At 38.8% G+C, this 26817-nt stretch overlaps 1 protein-coding gene across 6 annotated transcripts; it reads left to right on the top strand.

Annotated features, from left to right (window-relative positions):
- Nucleotides 1-311: 311 nt before the first annotated feature.
- On the top strand, nt 312-26206 carry ZBTB38 (zinc finger and BTB domain containing 38). 6 transcript variants are annotated; one of them, XM_058030837.1, is made up of 4 exons: nt 312-366; nt 1205-1270; nt 1938-2171; nt 20355-26206. In XM_058030837.1, the coding sequence occupies exons 3-4, from the start codon at nt 2166-2168 to the stop codon at nt 23931-23933; spliced, it is 3585 nt and encodes a 1194-aa protein (XP_057886820.1). In that variant the 5' UTR covers nt 312-366; nt 1205-1270; nt 1938-2165; the 3' UTR covers nt 23934-26206. The 6 variants fall into 6 exon arrangements, 5 of the variants coding, with proteins under 5 accessions (XP_057886820.1, XP_057886821.1, XP_057886823.1 ...); XM_058030838.1 differs by lacking the exon at nt 312-366 and adding an exon at nt 404-457; XM_058030840.1 differs by lacking the exon at nt 312-366 and adding an exon at nt 6334-6443 and having other exon boundaries at nt 725-1270.
- The last annotated feature ends 611 nt before the right edge of the window (nt 26207-26817 follow it).

Genomic DNA, 26817 nt, shown 5'->3' with positions numbered 1-26817 from the left:
AGATGATAACCCTTTTTTGACATTTACAAAAATCTAATCCCCACAATTACTCTTGCAGTCTCTGCAGAGGGTGATACCAATTTAATGTATGCGACTGAACAACATACATGCTATTAATCTCAGAGGGTAATAGAAATACATTAAGTGAGTGATGTGAAATTTTTAATTATCATCATTATTATTATTATCTTTGCAGCTATGGTTTTATATTTCAATTTTTTTTCTTCAAGACGACAGCACTTTAGTATCTGCATTGACCTCCATGATGTCAGAATGTCATTGTGCAACCGTAGCTAAGAAAAGCCGCCGAGAAAAAAAAAACAAAGGAGCTTTGCGTCTTCCAATAACATGAGATGTGCATATACAGTACGTAGCATTTTGGAATTTATACTGTGCTAGCGAGTTGTTGCTTTCAGTTTGATTAGACAATCATTGTTTCGTTTTCCTTGCTTTGACAGTGAGTATGCTTGCACGCTGCTTAAGTCTTCTTAGTGTTATCTAGGTCAGTGTACTTAGGATAGCTTTTATGTTCTGTAAGTCTGACAGATACCATGCTCGACAGAGATCAGCAGCAAATTTTGTTTTATTTGTTATATCTGAGGATAGAAAAATATCTTAAAACTAATCAGAATTGTGTACCACATAGCACCTACTGTTTCTGCATTGCAGATATATTTAGCTCTAACACTGCTTGTGGTTAACAGGGTGTAGCGTAGACACAGACAGCTGATCATGCAGTCAGACCCGGTGCTCGTGTGGTTTGTCAATACTGCTCAGGATTTTGATGGACTGTAAAAGAGAGAAAACAGAAAGGAGAGAAAAAGAAATGTTTTATTTGTCTGCACATTAGACCTTTAGCTATATTATTTCTGCTATCATTAGCTTTTAGTTTGATTTTTTAATACTGGAACTTAAAAATTAAGAAAGCACAGCAAATGCATTCAGGATTTAATATGTGCGACGTGCAATCTTTCTGCATCGAGAGGATGTTGCTGTAGTGGATGCAGCGTTTCTCCAATAAGCAAGAAGACTGTTTTGTTTTCCTCGGCAGGCGACTCAGCCATTGCACAAGCAGATTTTGATAAGAGTTTGAAATGCCTACTACCGTATCGTTTAGAATTTGGAGTTTGCTAACAGTGTTAGTGACTGGAGCTCATCTTGCATCACCAGTTGATGACAATTTTCTTTGTTCCCTCCCACCCAGTTGAACCAAGACTCTGTAGCTGATACGCAATGTCACTTACAACATTAATCAGATACTGCATTTAAGGTGAGCTGTCCCCTACCTCCTCCCTTACCAGAGCTGTGCTGCAGTATGTATCTTACTCCTGCAAGCCTAAAATGGCAGGCAGGATTAACGTTGCTTGTGCTGTGTGCATGCTGTGTATTGAATTCATTATAGTGTGCCTAGTATCTCAAATGTGAGTATGTAAATGGTCTGTGTGCCATGTCATGCAGTAGTGAAGACTGGTTTGTGCTTCATTACAGGCTTAGATATTTGAGCATCACCTTAAGAATTCTTTTTTCATTTGCAATGTGGTGAGCTGTTAGCTTGTCATCACATTCAAACTACATTATTAGCCCTTGGAAAGGAAAAAAAAAAGCAAACTGTGCTTCCAGATGGTGTCACCCTTTTTCTTCTTGCATTTACTGTAGTTTAAATAATGTATATTGTATTGTTAATTAATGTGAATATCGAATTAAAGCACTTGAAACTTACATATTTATTATGCAGGTAGGAGGCACGTCAAATCTATTTTTAACTCTTACGCAGTCCACGTTGTGCAATGGGCTTTGGTTGTCGAGTTTATATTTTCAGCTGTGATATCAATAGGTTGATTTTCAGTAAATGTGACAAGTGGCCTTTGCAGTGGTCAGCTTCAAGCTTTGAACCCTCTGAGAAGGAGAAAAAAAAAAAAGCAAACCTTGTTTTGCAGTTTCAGAAAACCTTGGATGAGGACTTTTTTTTCCCACTCCTGCTTTCCCTGTTGATAAACTCAATTCTCCTGCTCACGGTCTATTCAAGCTGCTTCCCTGCTTCCCATCTGAATTTTGACAACTGCTTCTAAAAAATTATCAAGAAGACCATGAACAGAACTTATCTCCATCGCTTTACATAAAAATGGCTGGGTGCATTGCCATGTTAACACTGCTCTAAGTGGTACATGCAGGTAGGTTGAGATTTGCATGTTTTACTGTTTTCTTGGTCAGTGTTGCAAGAACATGAAATGGATTTTGGAATGTAGCTTTCAGTTTTGAAATGTACTAAACTGTTAATGAAAACAATCTATATTAAATTGTAGTCTTCACATGTTGGCATGGCAATTACTCTTATCTGTTTTTTTAAAATCTATTGTGAAAGTGGAGCAATCATGTCTGTTAAAATAATCATATGTACTAAGGGCGTGGCAACGCTTATGCAACAAAAGAATTTTTGAAAACCTTATTGATTCCATTACATTTTAAAGCTGACTATAAGCATTACTAAACTTGCAGCTAAAAGACAGAAATAAAAATTGAGGAAGATTAGAAAAAAGAAAAATATTTAAATTCTGTGATAAGCGGTTTTGTGTTTTGTGCGAAATATTAATTAAAGAATAATATGCTTTAATGCTTATATTTTCAGTATTGGCTACAAACATAAAACTGCAACATTTCTTGTTATTTAAAGGTAGGAGAACTTTAAAGAGAGAGATTGATATAAATGGCCCTGTCAGCTTAAACTGGGTGTCAGTTCACTGAAATGTGTTTTACTTCACAAACACAAAAAATTATTAAATAAAAACTTAACAGCCTTAAGTAAAAAACCTGGAATTTGAGCATAAAGAATAACAATAATTATGAGTACTGTGTTACTTACACCAACTCATATAATATATTTCTTTCAAATTAATACTGGGCCAGAACCAGTTTCCTTGGCAACCAAATCCTTTAAAAAGGTTCAATGGTAGAGATGTAGAAAGATGTTATTCTCTTTAGTAGCAATATCACAATGCAAATGGAAATGTCGCAGTTGTTTCCTCTTAGTTCTAACTCAGAATGTGATCTCACTTTGTGTTTCCATGCGGCTATCAGTTCTTAAATGATGCCATGTTTATAAAGCTGTACACACAAAAACCTGGTTTATTTCTGGTTTGCATTGGTTGTTCCCAGAAACGTACCCTGGCTTCTTTTTAATTTAGCCCAGTCTTGCATGTAGGTCAAGGTTTGTACTGTGTGTATATAAAGTAATAGTTTTATTATCATCACAAGTATAAAAATATGACTAAAACATTTAGCAGCTGACAAATGTAGAGAATCAGAAGGTTTAAACCTTCTTTCAGCTTTGCTGAATTCCGCCACAGTAATGCTAATAAACCTTTCTTTAAATAGTGGACCCAGTCTGAAGTTCAGGTAAAGAACTGTGTTTAAGCATACTGCAAAAGAACTCAAGTCAGAACTGAAACAAGCCTTTAGAGAATAAGCTCACTTGTGGTCTGCGGTATTTTGCAGACCTTGTAGATTTTGCAAATTTAACTATTATAATTCTTTATTTCTATTTTTAGCTAATATTTTTTACCATGCCAGTGAAATTAAATATTATGTATACCACAGGTAACTGCCTACATAGATCAGATGGTACTGAATGTCTCCACTGAGCTTATAACGTAGTGTATCTCCTCGTCGATGCCCTTTGTACGTGACTTGAGAAATTCTCACTACTGCAATGAGACTTTTGCAGCAGGGAAGCCATTTTCCTTTCATGTCCTTGACTTTAAAATGAGTATATTTTGTGTGGAAGAAGACTCAGCACTGAAAGTGAATGCAGAGGAGGTATTTAGAAGCACAGCCAATTATCAATAATAGCCCTGACAGTATGAGTAATATTAAACTAATTCTCATTTACTTCTAAATATACCAGTTCAGTCTATTCCAAATGAGCAGAGTATAACTGTTCAGGAATATGACTTGTCATGTGTCATAATAGGCAAATCCTAAATGATGACAATAAAACCATTAGATTCATAATTATAAGAATAATTTCATGCACTCCAGTATTCCTCTGTTCCACCTAAAGAAGCAGAACTGAAAACGTAACAGACAGCATCTCTCAAGTGACGTATTAAAGCCTGCATTTTTGTAATTTGATTTATCTCCAGTAGCTTGCTTCTGCTGATTATTTTCCTGTCTAAAATGTTAATATGGAGGGCACCATTAAATGTAGTAAGAAAATAAATTTGTTTATTTCTTGTGTGGTTATTTTTAAAGGAAATGCTGAGCAAATGATATGTCTAATCTATTTATTGCCTCTGATACTTATCTTTAGAAAAGATGGGGCACTTAGCAATAAACTGTTTTTATTATATCTTTGTGTCTAAACATATCCACTCAAGGCATTTTTAAAAAGTAGCTCCATTACATGAGCACATTTCCCTATGGTTCTTTTAAATCCATTTGCAGATTTGCTCTTTGTTAAGGGGTGCAAGTCCTCTTGTAATGAATATAACTGAACTCAAGTGCTTTCATGAGTCCAGAAAAACTCATTGGCAGCCATGAATGGTAATATCTTCTAACGATAGAAACGGATTTCTTTATTTAGGAGGAGTCCAGTAATTAGCAAGCTGTTTCCAGTTTTGACTGCTATACGTGGATTGCTGTATGTATTTCAGTGGCACTTACATGCAGCTAATGCCGAGTGTCAGAATGTTGCTGACAGAGGTGCCAATAAAAAATCTTCTGTAAACTTCATCCATTTTATTCTTTTGCTAAGAGGGCTAACCAGGGCATGGAGGAGCAGGTGCAGTTTTTCCCACCTCCAGCACAGCCTGCAAATGCTATTGTCAGTGGGGCCTGTTAGGGCTTTTGGGTTTATTTTGTTTGTGGGTTGGGGGGAGGGAGTGTTTAGTTTTATCACAGAAGTCTAATTGTTGATACTGAACCACCCTTTTTATAATTGGAATTTGTTCCTCTATCCATGCAAATTCCATTTCTGCCTAACAGGAAATCTAAACAAAGCATGAGTAAAAATGAAATCAAACAAAAAAAAAATATTCACTTGGACACTGTCCTACTTGCTTTTCAATGGTCTTTCTAATTAAGGTTACTTCTGCCTCAAAACTTCATTTCGATTTGAAACTGCAGGTCCCTCAGTGGGAAACTAGCTGGGTTCAGATAATATTTGTCAGACTATTAAACAGATTCTGGTAGTAATGAATAGGTACCAATTAACCCTTTTGAGGTAGTGTCTGTTGTGCTTTTTCACATAAATTGCTTCACTAAGTATTAAAAGGGCTTTATTATGGATAATATTGTATTTGAATTCTGGCATTATCAAATTTGGGAAATCTTTAGCTTTGGTAAAATCCTTAACTGTTGGATTCCTCCAAACATGATGTTTAAGCTTCCCATTTATCATATTTTGGTCATTTATGAATATGCCATTATTGGAATTTGAGGTAATAATAATGGCTTACTGCATTTTTTTTCATTCTGGCCTTTGTTAAGGGCAAGTGTGAGCTACAGATTTCTTATTCAAATTAACATATACTAAACCAACCAATTAACATAGGCTAAACCAACAACAACAACAACAAATTAACTCACCTTCTTACCTTTTCAAGCCAAAGTAAATGGATCCTGTATTTCCTGTACAATGTTATTGCTAAGAGCACACAGTGTATTTGCAAATGGAGGATGGAGCTATGCATTCTTAATTGCTGCTCCATACTTGCTGCTGTATGAATGCCTATCAGCTGAGTCATAAGGCCTTATCTGCATGATTTTGCAATTTCTCTATAGAACAATTTCATTTTTTTCAGTATCTTTGAAACAAAACCCGGTTCCACATAATCTTTATACTGTTACAGGAAAAGCTTTTTAGTATGTTTGATACATAATAATAAAATCAGGATGTTTGACAGTGATGAATAATCATTTAAGCAGAGAAATACAGGAAGTGTATTCCAGAGAACAAGAGCTGTGTAGAAATGTCATTATCACAGATCCTGTGGTGATATCTGTGACAAGAGATCAAAAGAAAAGTGGTGGAAGAGAAAGAAGAGAAAGAAAATGTCTTTCAAAATAATTACTTTAAACTTGAAAACCTCCTTACATTTCTGTCTAGAACATATCATTATGTCCAGTCTGCACAACACAGATTAAACCATAATAAAACAATGCAGCAAAAGTTTGGTTAATGCTACTGGTTTATTGCTGGCGTGTTCTAAAATTCCCAGATGTAGATTTGGAGCCCTACAGCACCCCAGGGAAAATTCTGATGAATTACGCAATGTATGTGGGAATTAGTACTCGTCTAATAATTCAGTCATTAAATTTGGATTTTTCCCTTCGCAGGCTGACACACTGTAGCCACACAGTCCACCAAATTACTGAGATGGTTTTGCTGAAAATACCTGTCAATACCACTTTTAAAAGACTCTAACAGAAGAACAACCTGATTTTAGGTGGGTAAGTTTATGGGGTAATTTCACATAGAGCTAAATTATTTAACACCATCACCACTACATTACCTGCGTATACTTTCTGATAATTTCTAGTTTATTACAATAATTTAAGATTTGTTCTCACTATGGTACCACATTGCTCTATTTGCATGTCAGTATTGTTGGAATTTTCCAGTTCCTACCGGATTTCTATTTCCATAGAGATTGGACAAACAAAATCAGACAGAACAGTTTTTGAAAATAGGTTGTTACAGCCTCCAGTGATCTGCACAAACCAAACATTTTGGTATGCACACAAAGCTCCTGAGCATGCCAGAATGTTAGCTCTGGATCCCAGTCACAAGTGTTCATTACAAACCCATGCCACACAGGAAAGGCAGAGGAACTCTCAGTGCCAGTGCCTGTTTCTGACACTGTTGTGTTGGTTAAGCGGGATATAGTTCATAGAATCTCTACCTTTATACATGACTCTAATCAGTGACACAAAAAAGCCTCTTGATTCATGAGCTCAAAAGAGCAGTTTGTAGATTCAGGTATAGTATTGTGATAAATAATCACAAAGGATATTTCAAAATAACAGTTCATATTTTGCTCGGCTTTTTCAAATATTAGCAGTTTCATTTTTTCTTATTGTGAATGTCCAATAATAATCTTGGTTAGTATAAGTATGCCTGGTATCTGTGCTTCAGATTTAACATATACTTGTATTGAATGAACGAATCGGTGAAATTCTGACTAAGTCATTAATTTTTAATGTGGTTCTTGGTACCAAAGGGTATAAGAAAGGGAGAAGTCCCAGTGATTTCAGTGGCAATATTTGCACAAATTTTGGTAAGAAATGCTTTGTTGCATCAGAGCCATTCTCGCTATAGTATCTCTAAACTGAAATAAGTAATTAAGGTCGCCAGGCAGAATGTACAGTAAGGAATCAAATTTCTAGAAAACCCAGAAAAACACAGTACCACAATCCCAAGTCAAAAAGCCCTCTTCAATTCCTAGAATATCTCAAAATGTCTCCTGTAATTAAATTTACTTTTAATATGCAATGTTATGTGTTCCTTTACAGAAAATGTGAAGGATTTTCAGAGGCAATAAAATGGCATTTCTGGTTAAAACTAATCAGTGAAACATTACAATTAGATAAATTCAGGTTACCTGCATTTACAGAAGCAATGAGTTACAAAACCCAAGTTGTATCTATTTTAAGTAAATTATCTTAGAACACTTGCTCAGTACATTTGAGACAGAATACTGGGCCATAACCTGTTTCCTTGACAACCACATAGGAATAAAAGGTACATTAGTAAAGCTGCAGATGTGTGTCAGTGAATGCTTATTAAGCAGCCCAATGCATTTACATACCATGTGCTCACAATAATGCATGCATCTTGAAAATCACCATATAAAAAGATTTCTGGGCATGGCCCAGTGTGGTTTCCTAATACTCAAAGATTTTAACCAAAACCCCTCATGCTTTCAATGAAAATATCTCTTGTGACTTTTTATTATTGCACTTTAAATTTGGCTTGGAATAGCTGGATAATACCAGCATGGTAGGCTTGGCCTGGAAATGGAAACCTTCCTCTAGGATTGTGAATACTTACAGCACTGCTATAAGTGCAGATGGAAATCATGGGTAAAGGTGTCTTTCAGAAATGCTCAGGCACTCTCAATTTGAGTCTTGCACCAGCATTCAGAAGCAAGCGTGATCATATTGCTTTACACAGGGACAAACTGAAGCCACTAAATAAGAATGAAGCTGGTGTTGCTTGTAGCACATTGGTTCTAGCTAACATAGGCAGGCAAAGAGATATGACCCAGGTGTTGTCTTCTGCCAGACAACAGGAGAAGGCAGGGGTCAAGAAACAGTTGAGGAAGTCAAAATCACACTTGATCATTGGAATAATATCTGGATGTAACATTTAGGCAGCACTTACACTTTCTGTGCAAGTGCGGATTAAAATAAAGCTTAGATAAATAAGATCAGTTCTGAAGTCAGTTTTTCTACTGACTTCAACAAGTTTATGTACAAGTTATTTTGGCCTTTCTTCTTAAAGTATTAATTTATATATAAAATGACAAGTGTATCCAACACTTTGGGTTATGCCAAATTATATATTTTAAAGAAAAAATCTAAAATCCTATTAGTTAAAAATATGAGGAAAATGGAAATCTGAAAATCTTGGGTTTAAATTCAGTGGGTGTAACCTGAGAAGTTGCTTAGGTGACAAGCACCCTCATTAAATTTGCCTTGAAATCAATGAAAATATTCCCATTTACTTTTTTGGAGTGCTTAGTAAGAGAGTAGACTTCATACATAGCAATCAGATTTAGGAAATTAAGCTGACAATTTTCAACATTTCCCTTACTCTCAACAGCCAAGGTGAGAATCAATACCAGAATCTAGTATTAATTTCAGATAGTTTAAACACTGCCACAGGAAACTTTTCATGATCCTGAACCATAAACAATGTGGATATGTACTATCACATGCCACTTACTATTAAGGCTCCTGAGTGAATAAGAGTTTGGGAAATTATTATGGAGAGGCAAGCCAACTGTTGGGGTCTTAGTAGTAGCAGTAGCAGTAGTAGTAGCAGTAGTAGTAGTAGTAGTAGTAGCAGTAGTAGTAGTAGTAGCAGCAGTAGTAGTAGTAGTAATAGTTGTTGTTGCTGTTGTTGTTGCTGTTGTTCCCCACCTGAGCTGAGCTCAGATCTGAGCAGTTCACATTGGTGGCAGAGCAAGCAGCACAAACCAGAGCTGGAGCCACCACAGTTTTCTTTGTACTGCCAGTGCTGTCTGCTTTTATTACAGTTCCTCTCCACTGCATGAGCAGAGGTCCTGCTTCAGCCTTTAGTTTGGAATCGTGCAGTAGGATGGAAAAGGAGGAGTAGGGCTTGGGCTGGGCCCCTTTGGTCAGCACAAAATGGAGCATAAGAATATTTAAGAGCATATGAATTTCTTGAGTGTTCACTAAGTTGTCATAATATTGGCCACACTGCAGTGATGACTGAGAGCATAGCTATCCCTTGTATGTTGGTTTTGGTGTACCAAAACAACAGCAAAACCAAAAATATTTTGCAAAATGTTAAGGAATACTGGAGGCTAGTGGTGGCAAATTAACAGCTTGAAGACCAGCTCTGGTTTCCAAAAGTACTGTGTCCAGCCAGCTGGCAGACCAACTGAACGAGGTGTTTGCAGGTGCAGACTGAACTCTGTTCCCAGTCCATTCTGATTTGCCACATCAGCTGTAGTAAAGGGCAAGAACTGAAGCATTGGCCTGGCCCCCACATACCTCACCCAGAACAGGAGCCCCGAGCTGAGTTGTGGATGCTGGCTCCCATATTCAAATGATGCTTCCTCTGGAAACTGGAAAATAGAGACTGAACAACACTACTTTTATTTTACCTTTCTGATAACAGAACAGGCAACAGAATACCACATAGTAATTGTTCTGAATGAACAAAACCTAAATGTTTCGTTTGCTTCTTTTGTTCCAAGCTATTCAAATATATTAATCACTACATTTGACAACAGTCATCAGCAGAAGAATGTCTGTTGTTGTCATTCTGCCTGTAAACATAGCTTCATGTTTGCAACTGGCCTCTGTTAGCTAAGGACTGATATGTCCTACAAGTGTAGGCAGCTAGGAAACAGCTTGGCAGAAGCACATAAAAAAAGAAAGACTTAAATTGAAGATAATAATAAGATTGTTCAGAGATAGCAAGATGTCAATTCAGCTGATTCTTAGTAGCAGTACAATATAAGCTTTTGTATTTTGTGCAAGAGAAGAATTTGGATTTATGTTATTGTCATTGCTTCATTTGCTTTTTTAGAAAAGAGAAAAGTATGTAGTTACATCTTTAAAAATTGCTTGCTTGTATATGTTCTGTTTAGTGTTAAGGGGACTCTGATTAGGCCATAGCTAAATTTTAAGAAGGCAGCATTTCTTGGAGAAAGACTGAGTTTGGTGCACGTGCACAGCTCACACAGTTTGAAAGCCGGGCAAGTTGTCCCAAGTTTCTCTCCTTTCCACCAAACCTGAAAGGGCAGGGGGCTACTGCAGGTGCTGTAACTGTGTTCTTTCTACCTCCACCTGATGCTGAATAAGAGCAAGAGGGCTGCACATGAACTCCTTCCCTTGCTCATGGGCCACAAAGGGGAACTGAATTCACTCTGGGCTGCTGGGTCTTTGCTGTGCCCCCTCCTGGGTGAAGGGCTGGCCTGCCTGAGGGTCCAGAGGAGCTGTTTCCCTCTCAGCAGCACCCCTGGATGCTCCCACCTCAGAAGGGAGAGCACTGAAGATGACAGTCTATCCTAGCATTTTTCTCTTGGATAGGCTGGTCTAGGCACTGAGACAAACCAGTCAAATCCTGGCCAAACTCCTGTTGCTTATGAGGAATTCGCAAGACTGAGTAATGCTCTATATGTTGTTTTCTGCTGTTGCTTAAGAACTGAAACTGCTAGTCTAGAGAGGAATACTGGCACATTTTTCATTAAATACTCTTACAGAAAGAATACCATATGCCACAACTTGCAGAAGTGAGATTCTCAGACTTCAGCAAAGCATCCCAACACCACCATTTCAGTAACCTTGGAAATGTTCTATACATTTTAAAGAGATTTGCTGAAAATTTTCTCTAGATCTTGCAGATTTACCATATGAGGAATAATCCAATGCTAAACTCCTTGGACTTCCTTCTAAAAGGAACACAGTATTTGTGTGTTGTCATGCACAATCATTTATGTTTAACAGGAATTGGTACATATACTCTAGCAAGCTCACTGTTTCTGAAGTACATCATTAGTGTCGGGGATTACACCCTGGACTCAGGGCTGCAGAGCACATGGATCTTGTCCAGCTTCTCCCAGATATCACTGCAGGGCATTCACAGCTCTAGCTGCAGCACCAGTGCCTCCATTTTCTTTGCTTGCAGTTGGTTTTCCATGAAACATTAGAATAATTATGTAAAATCTTGGATGATGCCAAGACAGCCTTAGAGAAAGAATTACTTTTTCTGAAGAATATTTTTAACACACAATGAGCTGATGAGTTATTCCCAATACCTCAAGTTATATATATAAATATATATATATATATATATATAATGTGTGTGTGTGTGTATAATGTGTGTGTGTGTAAATATGTATATATGGAAATTAGTACCTTCAATTACACTACTAGTCACAGAAAAGATGATTCTTTTTTTAGTGGATGAGCTAAAGTTGCCTTTTAAACACCCTTCAAAAAAAAGAGAGAAAACTTGATTATTTTTTTTGTTCTCCATATCTATTATATTGTGTATAGATATTATAGACTAATATATCTATATTGTCTATAGATATTGTAGACTGCCAGAGCAGCCAATGTTTAAGTACAAATAAATTATTGTCTCTAAGTTGGACAGATCAGTTATACAAATGATGGTTATGCATCTGAGTTTCAAAACAATTTAAAATAATCAATTTTAATTAAGATTTAGGGGGAATTAATAACTTAATCTTCTTTAAATTTGTTTCAAGATGCTTGTTCAGTAAGGCATTTATTTCCTTTAAGGGATTACAACAGGTTTAATTTAATCCATTTTATTGTATTGTTACTGACAACACATTTGTCACAAATACTTTTTATGGCACTTGTGTCAAAAATCTTCATTAATACATACGATTATGTAGATACATATCTAAAACAGTAATAAATTTTAAAAAACCAGCAAATAAGCAAGAGGCAAAGTTCAAGATTAAAAGCAACCTACATGTAGGTATGAAACTTTGCTTATCCATTATGTAGGTTGGAATAAAAATGAATGTTGGTAAAATGCTGGGACACACTCTCCCTTTGCCAAAACCAATGTGTTCTTCAATTATTTGTTCCCATTCCCACAGCTGCTGGTGAGCAGCTACTGGTCATCTCATCACTCAATTTGCCATGAGATTAAAGAAATTGTTTTTCAGTGGCAGAGAGCCCTAAGCTAAAAACATGTTCATAGCTTCAGTAGGTGAGCTTATAGGTAAGAATTCCAGTGATCCAGAATTACAAAGGGAATTAAACTCTTCACAGAAATGTTCAGTGTTTCTAAGATGAACTTTTAATGTGGACTGTGTAAGTTAGTGAAAAATGTGTGTATAGATAAGTCACTGAAATTGTGACAACTTCCTGACAGGAAAAAATTTCTTTCCATAGCTTTTAACCAACTGGGAAAGCACTGATAATTCCAAGACAGAATTGGGGGAAAAAAGAAAGACCTCCCTTCGTAATAATAGAATTTGTACATTATGTTGATATTAAGCAGTTTCCTGCAATGATAAGCAGCATTTATCATGAAGAGACTCTACCAAAATTCTAACCTCCACGCCCATCAAGTGTGACAATGATTAAATAGTTCATGCTTCTGGATTTTTTTTTTTTGCTAAAATTAATAATTTCCTATTATTCAGGGCTTTTAATGCATAGGTTTAATATTTGAAAATATAGGTTCTGTCCCGTGAAGCCTTATACAGAATACTTTGTAAAAATAAACATAGGTTAGCCTTGGACAAAAGCAAGCTTTAAGACAAAAACCGAACTGGTAATTTACCTAACAATGTTTTTCACCTGTCTCAAAGCCCAGTTTTTCTCTAAGCTTTATGATTCCGAGTTCTGAGAAAACAGACTTTGCTGAGTATTTGCAGTGAGAGGCTGAGACAGACAGTATCTGGGAGAACTGCACTGAATGTGTTGAGCATCTGGACAGATGAAATCAAGTTCTAAGGGAACTTTGTTAACGCTTATGAAGCACTAGCGATAATGTTGTGCTTGTTTCCTGAGGCAGTAAAAAATATCAAGAAATCTAAATTATGAGTAAGAATACTGCTTAAAACAAAATTCCTCATGTTGAGTTTCTATATATGCTTTTAAAAAAGATAATATAATCAGATAATGAAAAGGGTAAATGTTACTATTATTCACTATTTAAATGTAATTTATTTCAGGGTTTTTTTTCAAGGATATGTTTCATCTATGCTTTCTGGAGGGAAGTGGCAGAAGGTAGCACAGAGCTGTCTATGCTCAGAGACACTTTCTGCTTCTTGCTGGCCGAAAGGCCTGGAAGGAGAGTCAGGCAATGAAGTCCTGTGTTAGATCCAGGAGGAATTCTCAGGGACGTGCAGAGCACTGCATTGATGGCCGTGGAGCAGGCGCTGGGTTCTGGGAGCGCCGCGTTTCCTCGTCGCTCTGAATTTACCGATTGCGTGCGAGCAGCTCGGCGGAGCGGCCCAGGCCCCCGCCGCTGGCCGAGCTGGCTGAGCGCGGCGCGCTCGCTGCGGAGGGAGGACAGGGAACACGCGCGGCGGAGGGCGCGGGCCCGGCCCTGCCCGGCAGACCTCGGGCAATCCCATTGCCGGGATCGGCACAGCAAAATGGCGGCCGCGCCGTCCGGCCGTCGCCGGGCCGGGATCGCGGCCCCGGCCGCAGCCACCGCCCGCCTGCCGCCCGCGGAGAGCCCGCGGGCGCGGTGTTAATGGCGCGGGGACGGGGCGTTACTGCGCGCGGGCCGAGGCTGCGCCGGCGGGGACGGAGCGGCGGCAGGTCAGTGGCGGCTCCCGCGGGAGGGGCCGCGCGGGCACCGCGGCTCCGCCATCAGCGGGCGCGGTGCGGGGCCCGCGCGGGGGCCGCTCGCAGACGCACAGACAGCGCGAGGCCGCCGCGCCGCACCGGGGCCCCGCAGTGCGTGCGCGCAGCCGGCGCGGGACGGGAGGCGACGGCAGAGCCGCCCGCGGGCCCCGCGTTCCCGAGGCTGCGCAGCGCAAAGCCCGCACCGCGCGGCGCGGGACCGGCCGGCCGGCACTGCGCGGGGGCAGCGCCCCCCGGCGGGCGGCGGCGGCCGGGCCGGGCCGGGGGCGGGAGGGGAGGCCCCGGGGCCAGGGGGAGGCCACCCGCGGCGGGAAGGGCCGCGGCGGTGGGAACGGAGCGGGAACGGAGCGGGAACGGAGCAGCCCCGGAGCGCCCGGGCACGGACTCGTCCTGCGTGTCCGAGCGTGGCGCTGCCGAGGCCGCGCGGGCTGTTCGTGCGGTGGGAGAGGTCATGGGAAGCGTAAAGCGGGGACTGAGGGAATTGAGGTCGGGATGCCAATAGTGGGGAAGATCCCCTCTCTGCAGGAATGCTTCGTCGCGACCCATCAGAGGTCTGTTAGCACTGACATACTCTTGGGCTCTCATTCCATCACCCCACCCCAGGCCCCCCCCAGCTGTCGAATTAAGAGAGGAAAACGCAAAAAACCATTTAAAATAATGCTCTTCTATAGCAACAGGGAGGGAAGGATGTGAGCAGCGAGAGTCCAAAGAGAAGGTCTCTCAATGCGGTTGAAGAAGTAACGTGTAGCTCTGTAGAGTGAGCGCTAAGCTACACGCTCCTGCGAGCTATTGAAAGTCATTAGACATCATTAACATCATTAGACACCGTGAACACGGCCCTGCATGCCCAAGGTTGCAGGGAGGCTGCAGCGCCCTGATCCAGGCAGCCCTGCTGCCGACATAGGACTGGCGAAATGATTCCATAAAAAACTGGGCAGTCGCCGTAGCAGTGATGGTTGGACAGTAAGTTTCCAGGTAAGCGAGGGTCAGAGGTGGGGCGACGTTTGTGTAGGGGGGGGGGTTTGTGTTTGTTGGTGATGCCTCCATTTCAGCTCGAGAACAAAACCTGCATCCTTAAGGAGGCTTAAGATACAGGTGAATGTTCCTCCTCAGCTGGAGAAGCCAGCTGGAAACAAAACAGAGACTTCAGAGTGCCCTTACAGAGTGGGGTGAAACCGAACATAGGGAAGATACGGGATGAACATATTTCTGTAGTGTCCTGTTGGTTAGTACCAGAATATACTAACACTTTAAAAACCCAGTAAGAAAACAGGGAGAATTCTTACTACAGTTCATCTTTTATCTTGCTGGTTTTGATTTTGCCTGGGTACTAGCAACTGCCCCTAATGCTTTGGAGTTTTTTTGTTATGCCACTAGCTTGTCTTTCAAATTTAGCTGACTGAAGTGGAATAGAGTAATCTCATATGTAATGGGGTACACTCACCTGACAGTGGGTTTCAAAAGATAAGCAGAAGTTAAAAGAATATTCCTAGATTGTAATAGTTCTCTGTGGTAGTAAAAAATTTGTATTTGGTATTCATAGGCCAGTAAAGTAATGTTAATATAAAAATTAACAGTAGCTTCTACTCTCAGCTCTGTCCATGTAGAGCTGGCTTCTCTATTTATAATTAGCAGTGTCATCTGTGAATGTAGTCAAATTTGTGTTTGGATGCGTCAATCTCTGATCTTGACATTAACTTTTAATACTACTTATTTTCATTTGTGACTGCTGTTGTGGAGTGCTCTTCTGTTGATGTCAGGAAAGGTACTGTTATAATTTAATAAACGTACTGATCATTACACTTAAGTTTTGGATGAATATTTAAATCTGATTTTTCCAAGTGATTCCAACAACTTTTAAGGACAGGTTAAGTCTGTTACTGTTTTTGCAGAAAATCTGCAAATAGGACTGTAACCCCCAATCAAAAGTTCTGCTGTTCTGAACCTGAAGTTATTCATAGGTGCACCAAAGACCATTATGTAATGCTACAAAGGTACTGTTGAGATTCCTAAGAAATTATTTATGTCTGGATTGAGAGTGAAAAGTATGAAATTAACATAGAGATGTGTAGGAAAAAGGGATTAGTTGGCTGAGGAGTTTTGTTGCCCTTTAATAGGCCAAATGCTATTTATATATGTTTTGGGAAAAATTTACAAATAAAATGAAATTTTCTTCTGTAACTCTATAATAAAAATCATACTGAAGACTAGTTACATTCTGAATGGACCTTCCAGTGTTTTAATGAAAAATCTTTAATACTAACACGTCTGAAAAGTTTGATCTCCATATATATTGGTTCTTGGTAGTGCTCCCTTGGAAAGTGAAGAGCAGGTTTTCATTTCACAGGATGAACAGCAAATAGAATGTAGAAAAATTCCTAAAATACTCCATTTATCTTTGTGTGCTAGGTAGGGCATTTTGATTTTATAGCATTTCAGACAGGTTTTTCCAAATGCAAGAAGCAAGACAGGTGAAATAGAGGCCAGTAGAGAATCATTACAGACATGAATAAATGGTTTGAGGTATGCATAGTTTGAGATGAAGAAGGAAAAAGTGTTGGCTCTGAAGACTGATTTGCTCTGCAATTTTTATGTGTAACTTTCCAATGAGATATCTAGCTTATGGTTTTGCACACAGAAAGAAAAAATTGAATGGCCAAATAGCAAATGATCATTTCTACAATGTTGACACAAGGAATCTAGTTTAGTATTTTACTGAGCATACAAAATTGTCCAGGACTGCAAAAGCTGTCAGTCTATGTACATGGCAAGTAGAAATTTAAAATACTCGCTTTTGTCCTTAGGAAGATAAATTTTAAGATAATTAGTTGAATAATAAGACTTGTACTAAACCCACTTGGGTTTGTATGCCTCTCAGCATGGCATTAGCAGCCTGATACACTTAGCAGTCAGTCTGTCAGATGATGTCTTTGAACTAAAACCAGCTGTCTCCAATAAAGAAACAGAAAAAACACAGGCAAGTTCCTGTGGGGCAGTTCACTGGGAGGTAGAGTTGACATCATTTATTTCCTATACTCAGGAAATAACCCTATCAATAGCTCCTGTTGTGAAATGTTTTTGATGTCTGATAGTTGGTTTCTAATACCACATCACATGAGCAAGTCAGATGTAATCTCAGACATTGTCAATGAGAAAAAGGAATCAATTATGGAATAGTGGCTGCTTGCTGGAAGAAAAGAATTGTCAGTGTGCTTTCTGTAGACTCCATATGCCAGAAACTATCTACAGTTACATGTGAATTTTCAGATACCCAGCCAAAGCACATAACTGTATCTAACCACTGTGAATTTCAGGTTGCCATTCCAAATGAGTAAATATCACTTAGTGTAAGCCAAATTAGTGTCATAAACAAACCCATTATAAACTATGATTTTAACATTTCAAGGCACAAAACATTGCATCTAGATTTACAGCTGCTGAGAGTGATCAAATAATCAAAATAATATTCATGTATGTTTCTATCACCATTATATTGATGAATTTGTTTCTTGACATCCATGGCATATCATGGGAAACATCAGAGGTATTTTTTGTGAATCACAGTTTTGTTCTGAATTCTGTGCATTGAAAATTCTGAGCCATCAAAGTCTATTAGAAATTTTGACTAATTGCAAAGACAACACCCTTCCTGATAGAAGCAGTGGCCATGCTTCAAGGTAAAAATTTTACTTCCAAGCTTCATCGGTAATGTACCAAATTACAATCTTGTTCATAGTATGTTTGGTTTGTCTTCACAGTGAAGTTGTTGCTACTTTTTGTGTAATTTGATTTGCAGGGATGTAGTTTGTGGATTTGTGATAAAAGTGTTCTGAGTGTAATTAGATGAGTTAGAGCGAGAGTGTGTATGACTTGTATTACTTAACTTTGTGATAAAGGGCCTATTTTCCAGAACAGATTACTTCCCAGTGTGATAAATGGATATGATTCGTGCTAATTAAATTGTAACTGTGTCAATATTTTAGAAAATAATTGTTATAAAATAATAAAGGAAAAGTATATGTGATTAGTGTTACAAAGCAGATGGGTCCCTTTGCAAATGGTACATGTGAAAAACAGGATACAGGATGTAATACTGAGATAAGCAAGATCCCAAAACAGAATCAGCCTTGGGATGAACAAAGTTGGGATGATTCCAGAAAACAGAATCAGCCTCGGGATGAGCAAAGTTGGGATGATTCCAGGTATGGAATCTAAGTAGTGGTTTTATCTATGAAATAATATGGCTTATTTGGAGCATATTGCTTACTTACATAACACAACGCCGCTTAGCGTGCATGTACAACCTGTAAGGTTATTCAGAGGACAGTGAGGAAGATGGTGAGCTTTCCTCTGAAAAGACCACCAAAAAGCCAACAGACCCCCTAGCAGCCAGTGGAGCATGTGCTATGCAGTATAGTGATGTAGATTTCAGGAGTCAAAAGTAGGAGGAGATTTCTGGGAAATATTAATGAACATGTATTAGCATACATCAGTTTGGATTCCTTTGTTTTGTACGTGAGGCAGGGTGAGGAGCCTTCCCCATACCCCGGTCAGTTTTGCTTATGCTCATATAAACCTTAGTCATACTTAATTAGTCACTGCCAAATTTTTTTTGTATATGCTTGATTATATTTAATGTACTTGATTGTATTCATTTATATAAAATTGCTGTTCAATTAAAATTGCTGCTAAATTCAATTTTGTTGATTATTAAATTAGACATACAGAACTTCATTCATAACACCAGTATTTTGGGTGAATGAGCCAATGTGTTCTAAATGGCCATTGCGGTTTGCTCAGTGAATATGGGTTAAACCTTTATTTTGCCATTTGGATCAAACCTATCTTATATATTGGCATTCTTAACATAAAGTATTTGAGGGTAAAAGTCATAGTAAAATTTTTAAAGCTGAACATTAAAGTTTGGAGCAGCGGATGGAGTATTTAGAAGGTAAATCCTGACTTACAGTGTTGTAATATTTTAGCCTGTCTTACAAAATTTCTGTCAGTAATATTCTTTAAGGTGCATTTAATTTCCACAAGTTTAAAGAAAAGGGTCTTTAAGAAGTGTGATTTTTTAGCACAACTATTTCTTCATGACTTGAAGTCAGAAAGGGACAGTAGTAGTTCAAAACACTACTCCAGACATGGGGAAAAAGGAATAAACCTCATTATGTGATACAGATCTGAATTTGAGGAAAAACATCTGATGAAAACTGATTTTCACCAGATACAAAATTCAGTTGGCAAAAATTGTCAAAATTCAAATTCAACTGGCAAATTAATCAATTTTTTCTAGAATATTTTTCATTCATATTTTGCCTATTTTTTCTCAATGGAATGAACCAGTACATTCATATAGTAACAGCCTGGCTAATCGAAACAGTTTTTTTAGCATTAAATCTAATTATTATATATTAGCAGTTATTTAATGGCACTTATTACTGCAATTAAATCTTACTATTTGAAAGAAATTAAGAACATGCTATCTAATTATAAAATGTGAACACTAAGTATGAACTATAACTGAAGAAAAAAAACTCTCTTATTTTCTACTTGTTATTCCATTATTTTCTACTTGTTTTACTCAGAACTTTTCAGTCAATTTAAAGTAGTGCAAATTATTGAGGGAATGTAATCACTATTCAAAAAAAATCTGTTCACATAAACAGTATTATAGGTACTTCACTGTTGTCTACCAAATTGTGTTCCTTGTGCATTCATTTGCTTACCCTGAAACTGAGACTCTCTTGCTGTGATTTAAATATGAGCTTAGTAAGGAGGTCAGATGCAGCTGTGCTGCGAAGTCGGTGTCTGACAAACAGCCCAGAATCAAAGTCCTCCTCTGCACACAACCTCGGCAACACAGCCTCCCCCTTCGGCTGTGCCAGGTGCCCCCGTGGCATGCTGGGGAATTCCATCCAGGCTTCAGGGAGTCCTTCGGGGTGACCCTGAGCAGCTGCACCCGCTGGCATAGCAAAAGGCATCGGTGAATTCTCAGTGAAAGGCTCAGGATGGACAGCAGGTTCAAGCCATGGGGGAGTGAGAGGGATCCTCTGCCTTCTGCTGAGGAGCTACTGGTGCTCCTGCCTCCTTGATCTGGACAGACATTTCCTGCAGTAGTGCTGGCACCAGAGAATGTATGACTTAAACCTGAAATATTATGACAAAATTTTGCTCATTCTTAAACTTTAAAAGTTAATAAACTAAAAAATATATAAAAATAATATAGACTATAAACTTAATGTATAACTGAAATGGATGAAAAATGCCTTCTAATTTACTTTTTTTTCTTGTAGATGACAGTCATGTCCCATTCAAAGGACCTCAAGGACGACTTCCACAGTGACACTGTACTGTCCATTTTAAATGAACAGCGCATTCGGGGTATTTTATGCGATGTCACCATAATTGTGGAAGACACCAAATTTAAAGCCCATAGTAATGTGCTGGCAGCTTCAAGCCTTTATTTCAAAAACATTTTTTGGAGTCGTACTATCTGTATTTCAGGTCATGTACTGGAGTTAGATGATCTCAAAGCTGAAGTGTTTACAGAGATACTGAATTACATCTACAGTTCCACAGTAGTTGTTAAGAGGCAGGAAACTGTAACGGACCTTGCAGCTGCAGGGAAAAAACTGGGAATATCATTTCTAGAAGATCTTACAGATGTAAACTTTTCAAATTCCCCCTGTCCCTATTCATATTGTGTTAATGAAAAAGGGACCGTCAAAGAGGAAAAACATGAAAAGCGACATGAAGATTCTGCTGTGACAAATGGACCACGAATTACAAATGCATTCTCAATTTTTGAAACAGAAAACAATTTGTTTTCTCCCCTTGATTTGAGGGCCAGCTTTAAAAAGGTATCTGACACCATACAAGCTCCCAGCATCGGCCTCGACAGAAGCGATGTGTGCAAAGATGCTGAGCCAGCCAGTACCTTGGCTGAACACTCCTATGCAGTTTCTTCTGGGGGAGATACTTCACAAGGAGCACCTTTTGTTGACCAGGACAGCAGCCCTTCATACCAGGTGGGTGAGGACCGCTATGAAAATCACCAAGCCACCCCAGTCATTCAGCAGGGAAAACAAGCAGGTAGTACTTCTAAGTCAGCCTTTAAGCCCCAGGGTACTGGTTTGGCTGTAGCCAAAGTACCAGCCTCCACTCTAAGCGCTGCAGAAGCCCAGCATGAAGCAGTTGGTGATCAGACAATTACTTCCTTTCCAAAATCTCAGAATAAAACAGGAGATTTACATGTATCCAGAGAAGAGGGAAACACTTCTGCTAATGTCTCTGCATCTGGGGCGACAGTCACTCCACCTGTTTACAGTTGTAACTATTGTGCAAAATCATTCAATGACCGGGTGTTACTCACTGCTCACCTTCAGCTCCACTCAGAGCATCAGGAAACTTTCATATGCAAATACTGCAGCAAACAATTTGCAAATTTAAATATACTAGAAAGTCATGAACAAGTCTGCATGAGATCAAGTAACTTATCAGCTCACAATGGAAATGAACAAAATTTTGCAGATAACTGTTCTGCTACAGAGGGACGGAATGGAAGCTCCTGTGCAAACACAGAGCCTCCTTTGTCTGAAAACAGCATCACTGATTGTTCTAATGCAAACTGCACTTTACCAGAAACGGATCATTTGGTTAAAGTCGTTGATGGGCAGATATTATACACTTGCGTTGTTTGCAAGCGTAGTTACGTCACCTTGTCCAGCCTTCGCAGACATGCAAATGTGCATTCCTGGAGGAGAACATACCCTTGTCACTACTGCAATAAAGTCTTCGCGTTAGCTGAGTACCGCACCCGACACGAGATCTGGCACACTGGAGAGAGGCGCTACCAGTGCATTTTCTGTCTGGAGACCTTCATGACTTACTACATACTGAAAAATCACCAGAAGTCTTTCCATGCAATTGACCATCGCCTGTCAGTAAATAAAAAGACAGCCAACGGGGGATTAAAACCAAATATGTACCCATACAAACTGTATCGACTCTTGCCTATGAAATGCAGGCGACTGCCTTATAAATCCTATCGAAATTCTTCCTATGAAAATGTTCCAACGAGTACCCAGGCTAATGAAACTGCTTCTACTAACTGTTTCATTCCCAGCTCTATTAGCTCTGAGCTACCACCGCTGAATTTTCAACGTAGTATAATATCAAACAACAGAACTCTGGCCTTGGATACATCTTCAGGTAATAATGCAGCATCTTCCACAAATACTCAGAATTCTTTCTCTGGAGGAGTAGGTATCTTAAATTCTGACCTGCAGAGGGACTTTTTCCCAGCTGAAAAAAGAGTTTCCACTGCTGCGAATGATTCAAGTTCACAGGAGTGTGATTCCTCAGTTGTATCTTTAGGTAATGTGAATGAAAATTCAACCTCTGTCATCAGTTACAGCAGTTCTGCACCCTCTGTTATAATGCACAGTAGCAGAGTTTCTTCAGTAATAATGCACAGTAAAACAGTCACTTCCATAGAAAACAGTAAGACAGAATCTTCAAATAACCTACCTAGTCAGTCAGTAAGTGATGACTGTAAGTATGGGTCAGATAATTATGGGAAGTGCATTACAAAATCAAAACCTATTAAGGATAAAAAGAAAACACTGCTGTACAACAGAGCAGAAGCAACTGAGGATACGCAGCACATGACAGGATCTGAAGGTTCATGTAGCAAAACTACAAATACTGTCCAAGAGTCCAGTAAAACTGAAACATACATTGCAAAGCCTGCCTTACCTGGAACATCTGCTGACAGCAATGTCGCACCTCTTTGTCAGATAACAGTAAAAATTGGTAATGAAGCCATTGTAAAAAGACATATATTAGGATCTAAGCTGTTTTGTAAAAGGGGCCGAAAATCCAAACACGAGTCCAAACAGGACAATCTCACTGAAGAACCAGAAATGGAGGTAAAAGAAAAAAGCCCGTCTAGACTCTACAGCTCAGAATGCCTGGAACTGACAGAAATGTGTGATGATGTTAGTGACCAGGACTCCAGTGACAAACCCTGGAGACCTTATTATAACTATAAACCAAAAAAGAAATCCAAACAGCTAAGAAAAATGAAAAAGACCAAGTGGAGGAAAAAGCACGGAAGCAAGAACACTGGTATGGAAAGCCACAACACGTGCAGTCGAGAGTATGCGCTCAGGAATGCTCCCGAGGAAAAGGTGGTCAGCCAGGAGGATAACACAGAAATGCCTAATCTTCACTGTGAGCTCTGTGAAAGAGACCAGTCTTCCACAGGAGAAGCTCAAGAACATGTACACTGGCATGTAGCTGCTTCAAAGCCTTACATTTGTGAGTTATGCCAAAAACATTTTCAAAGTCCATCCACTTTAAAAATGCACATGAGGTGTCACACTGGGGAAAAGCCCTACACTTGCAAAACCTGTGGTAAGTGTTTCTCAGTTCCTGGTAATTTACAGAAACACGAACGTATTCACCTGGGTGTCAAAGATTTTGTCTGCCAATACTGTAATAAGGCATTCACTTTAAATGAAACACTCAAAATACATGAAAGAATTCATACTGGAGAAAAACGCTACCACTGTCAGTTTTGCTTTCAGAGCTTCTTGTATCTTTCTACCAAAAGGAACCATGAGCAAAGGCACGTACGTGAACATAATGGAAAAGGATACGCTTGCTTTCAGTGCCCCAAAATTTGCAAGACTGCAGCCGCTCTGGGAATGCACCAGAAGAAACACCTATTCAAAAGTCCAGGCACACAAGATAGAAAAGAACAGTTTTGCAACGAAAGCACTAAACTTTTGGAAAATCCACATTTCCTTGGCTCAGAAGGAAGCAAAGTGAAAAATACACAAAATGTAACTACAGAAGTTATACTCTGAGTGACAGTTGTGCAAAAGAGAAGAAAAATATATATTGGAGAAGATAAAGATTTATTGAATGGGGAAACGTATCAGTAAGGTGAAATTTCTTCATCTAAATGTGTGTCAGTATATGCAGAAGAAAAAATATCACAGAAAAACTAGTATTTGCAATAATACAGATTTAATTTGGAACACCCAAAATACTTTTGCCACAACAGACTCTAGCATAGAGAGAAAGAAAAATGGCCAACTCAAACCCTTCTACTTAATAGTACAAGAAAGTCGTCACTGAACTATTTCACAGTCCTGGTTTTGAATCAGAATTGTTAGAAGAAAAAGTAATAAGTAGGTTCATGGTGTATCCTGTAGAAGGAATTCTTGCTGCAGAAACCATACATTGCATTTCTTTTTTTTTTTTTTTTTTTACAAAAGTAATGTGTTTATAAAGGAGCTAATTGTAATCTTGTGTATCCTAAAGTGAAGGTGGGAAGTGTTTATGGGCTTGGGTGTGCCGAAGTACATTTGAGTTCTGCCATGCTTTTCTGTAACTCAGCCTTTACGAAACATATTCAGGAGTTTAAACTACTCTTTTCCTTTCCATATTCAGTTTTGTAGTTACGATAATAACTGTTAAGTCTAAGTGGAGGTGTGAGAAGTATTCCCGATTTATATATCTCTGAGACATTTATTAAAAGTTCAGTGGAACTTACTATAGCCAGTCTTCCAAACTGCATAAATCCCCATGTCAGCGGCCTGGTGAACTCTTCAGGTGCATTGGTCTAAAGAAAATTATTCTCATGAAACAGAAATCCTGTGTAGAAATGCCCACCTCCTGGTGGGTCTGCAACTCTTGTCTTTTAGAAATACAGTTCTTCTCAACAGAAGGACATGTAGACAGTTTCCCTTCTCATCCTGGAATAATGCCTGGACACAAACAATACAGCAACACCCCGTAAATACTTTGAGTTTAAGAGGAGTAGGTAAATAAGAGTCTTGCTTCCATATATATCCCTGAGGCTATCCCTGTGTATAAACAAGTATAGGGCCAGTTTGTGGGGTTCCCTGTCATCTCCATGCCTTAAATGCAACATTTAAGCTTCAGATGTCCCTTCTCAGTGATCCCACCAACCCTTCCAGCAGTGTCCCGTGGGCACAGCAGAGAGGGCCGGGAGGAAGGCTGCTGGAGGAAGGAGTGTCACCCTTCTGCCTCCCTCATCCTGCCGCTCCAGAGGCTGTGGGGAGCCTGCAGCTGCACACTCACTGCAAACCGGGAGAATGGGCTTCTGAAAGACAGCACCAAAATGTTCCAGTTAATACTGTTTTGTGGAAGTGTGATTCATTTTAACTGAGATGCTTCAAAAAGTCTAAGCAGGTGTATGTCTGCAAGTTGCATTTTATATGCTAGGGCTCTGTTGTACCGTATCTGCATTTCTGGTAGTCATGTTCATCCCTGTGAAGTGTTAAAAAATTAGGTCATGACAAGGGTTAGTGATTCTTGACTTCATTCTCTGTGATGGTTCACAATTTGTTACTTAACTTTGTCTTCTTGAGTATTTTAAAAGAAACTATAGCTTGGGTACAATAAAACTACAATTGAAATGATAATACAATATTGATTGAAGTAATAATACAGTCCACTTACTTATTCTGTCACTGGTGAATGCTGTGAACCCTTGGAGAAATTCTGGTTTCATGGCAGCTTTGGTTCCATTTAAATAAGGATAAAAGAATAATAAACAGAGGAAAGTGTAAAGATGTTTCAAAGAAAGTACACAAAGATATCTTCTAAGTGGACTTGTATGGTGATAAATATAGACCAAAGCAAATAAGGTAGAATATTTATAAATACAAAGATAATTTTACAAATATTTTATATAACTGTATAGTTCATAAGAAAAATATTGTTAGCTTGTGTTAGGTTTGGGGGGGGTTTGTATATTTTGATAAAAACACAACAACTTTGTAACTCTGTATATTCTCTACAGTTTATAGCAAAGCAGTTTTAAGATGGCAATGTCATGTTTATAGTTCAATTGTGGCACTTTTACTACAAGTAACATGTTGCAGTAATGAATCAAGTATTAATGACCAAATTAGAATTAAAGTAAGTGTAAGAGAACGTGAATACTATACGTTGTCAAAGACTGTAATTTGCTACATAATCACATCTGTATTTTTGTTTAGAAGAAAATATTAAATGCAGATGTTAAGGATTGATAAAGAGTCTAATTTTATTTTTAGAACGAGTGATTATAACTCTGTTTTTGCTTAATTAAAATAACATATTCCTATTTTTCTGTAAGTCTCTCAATTTTTTAAATTGTTTTAATACTTATATAATCTATGTGATCCACAGATACATATCTTCTAACAGTTATTTCAGTGGAAGATTAAGCAACACAGTTACCAAGTAGTCCCTTCATTAAGGTCAGAACACTGAATTGAGAACATGCCAGAGCTCAAGGGAAGTGATGGTATCTCCTGCCATCATACAGGGTGAATGCAATACAGAACAGAATCTACCAGCTCAGTGTTTCAGAGGGCTGGAAGCACAGGTGGACTGTGTTTAATACTTTGCAACATCTTAAACGTGTCCATGAGGACATTAAACTTGAAAAATTCTTTCAATTCTGCTAGTAACCTTGTAGTATTGATTGTGTATTTTACACACTACTTTTTTGGGCTTCTGTCAAGAAATATAGCTCAAAATGCAAATAACTAATTGCATATGAAAATATGGAGATACATACAAAATAGAAGACCATGCATATTCAAAGTACTTCCCCCTTCAGCTAGGTGTCACTCGTCTGTAACCTCCATTAAAAAGCAAACTTAAGCTAAATTGTGCAGGTCATTTTGGGATGGTTTCAGGAGAGATATATATCTAAAAAAAAGTTACAAG

This window comes from Melospiza georgiana, chromosome 10 (assembly GCF_028018845.1).
Source record: "Melospiza georgiana isolate bMelGeo1 chromosome 10, bMelGeo1.pri, whole genome shotgun sequence".
Lineage (NCBI taxonomy): Eukaryota > Metazoa > Chordata > Aves > Passeriformes > Passerellidae > Melospiza > Melospiza georgiana.
Note: the sequence above shows the minus strand (reverse complement) of the source record. Positions and strands in the feature narration are given on the sequence as shown.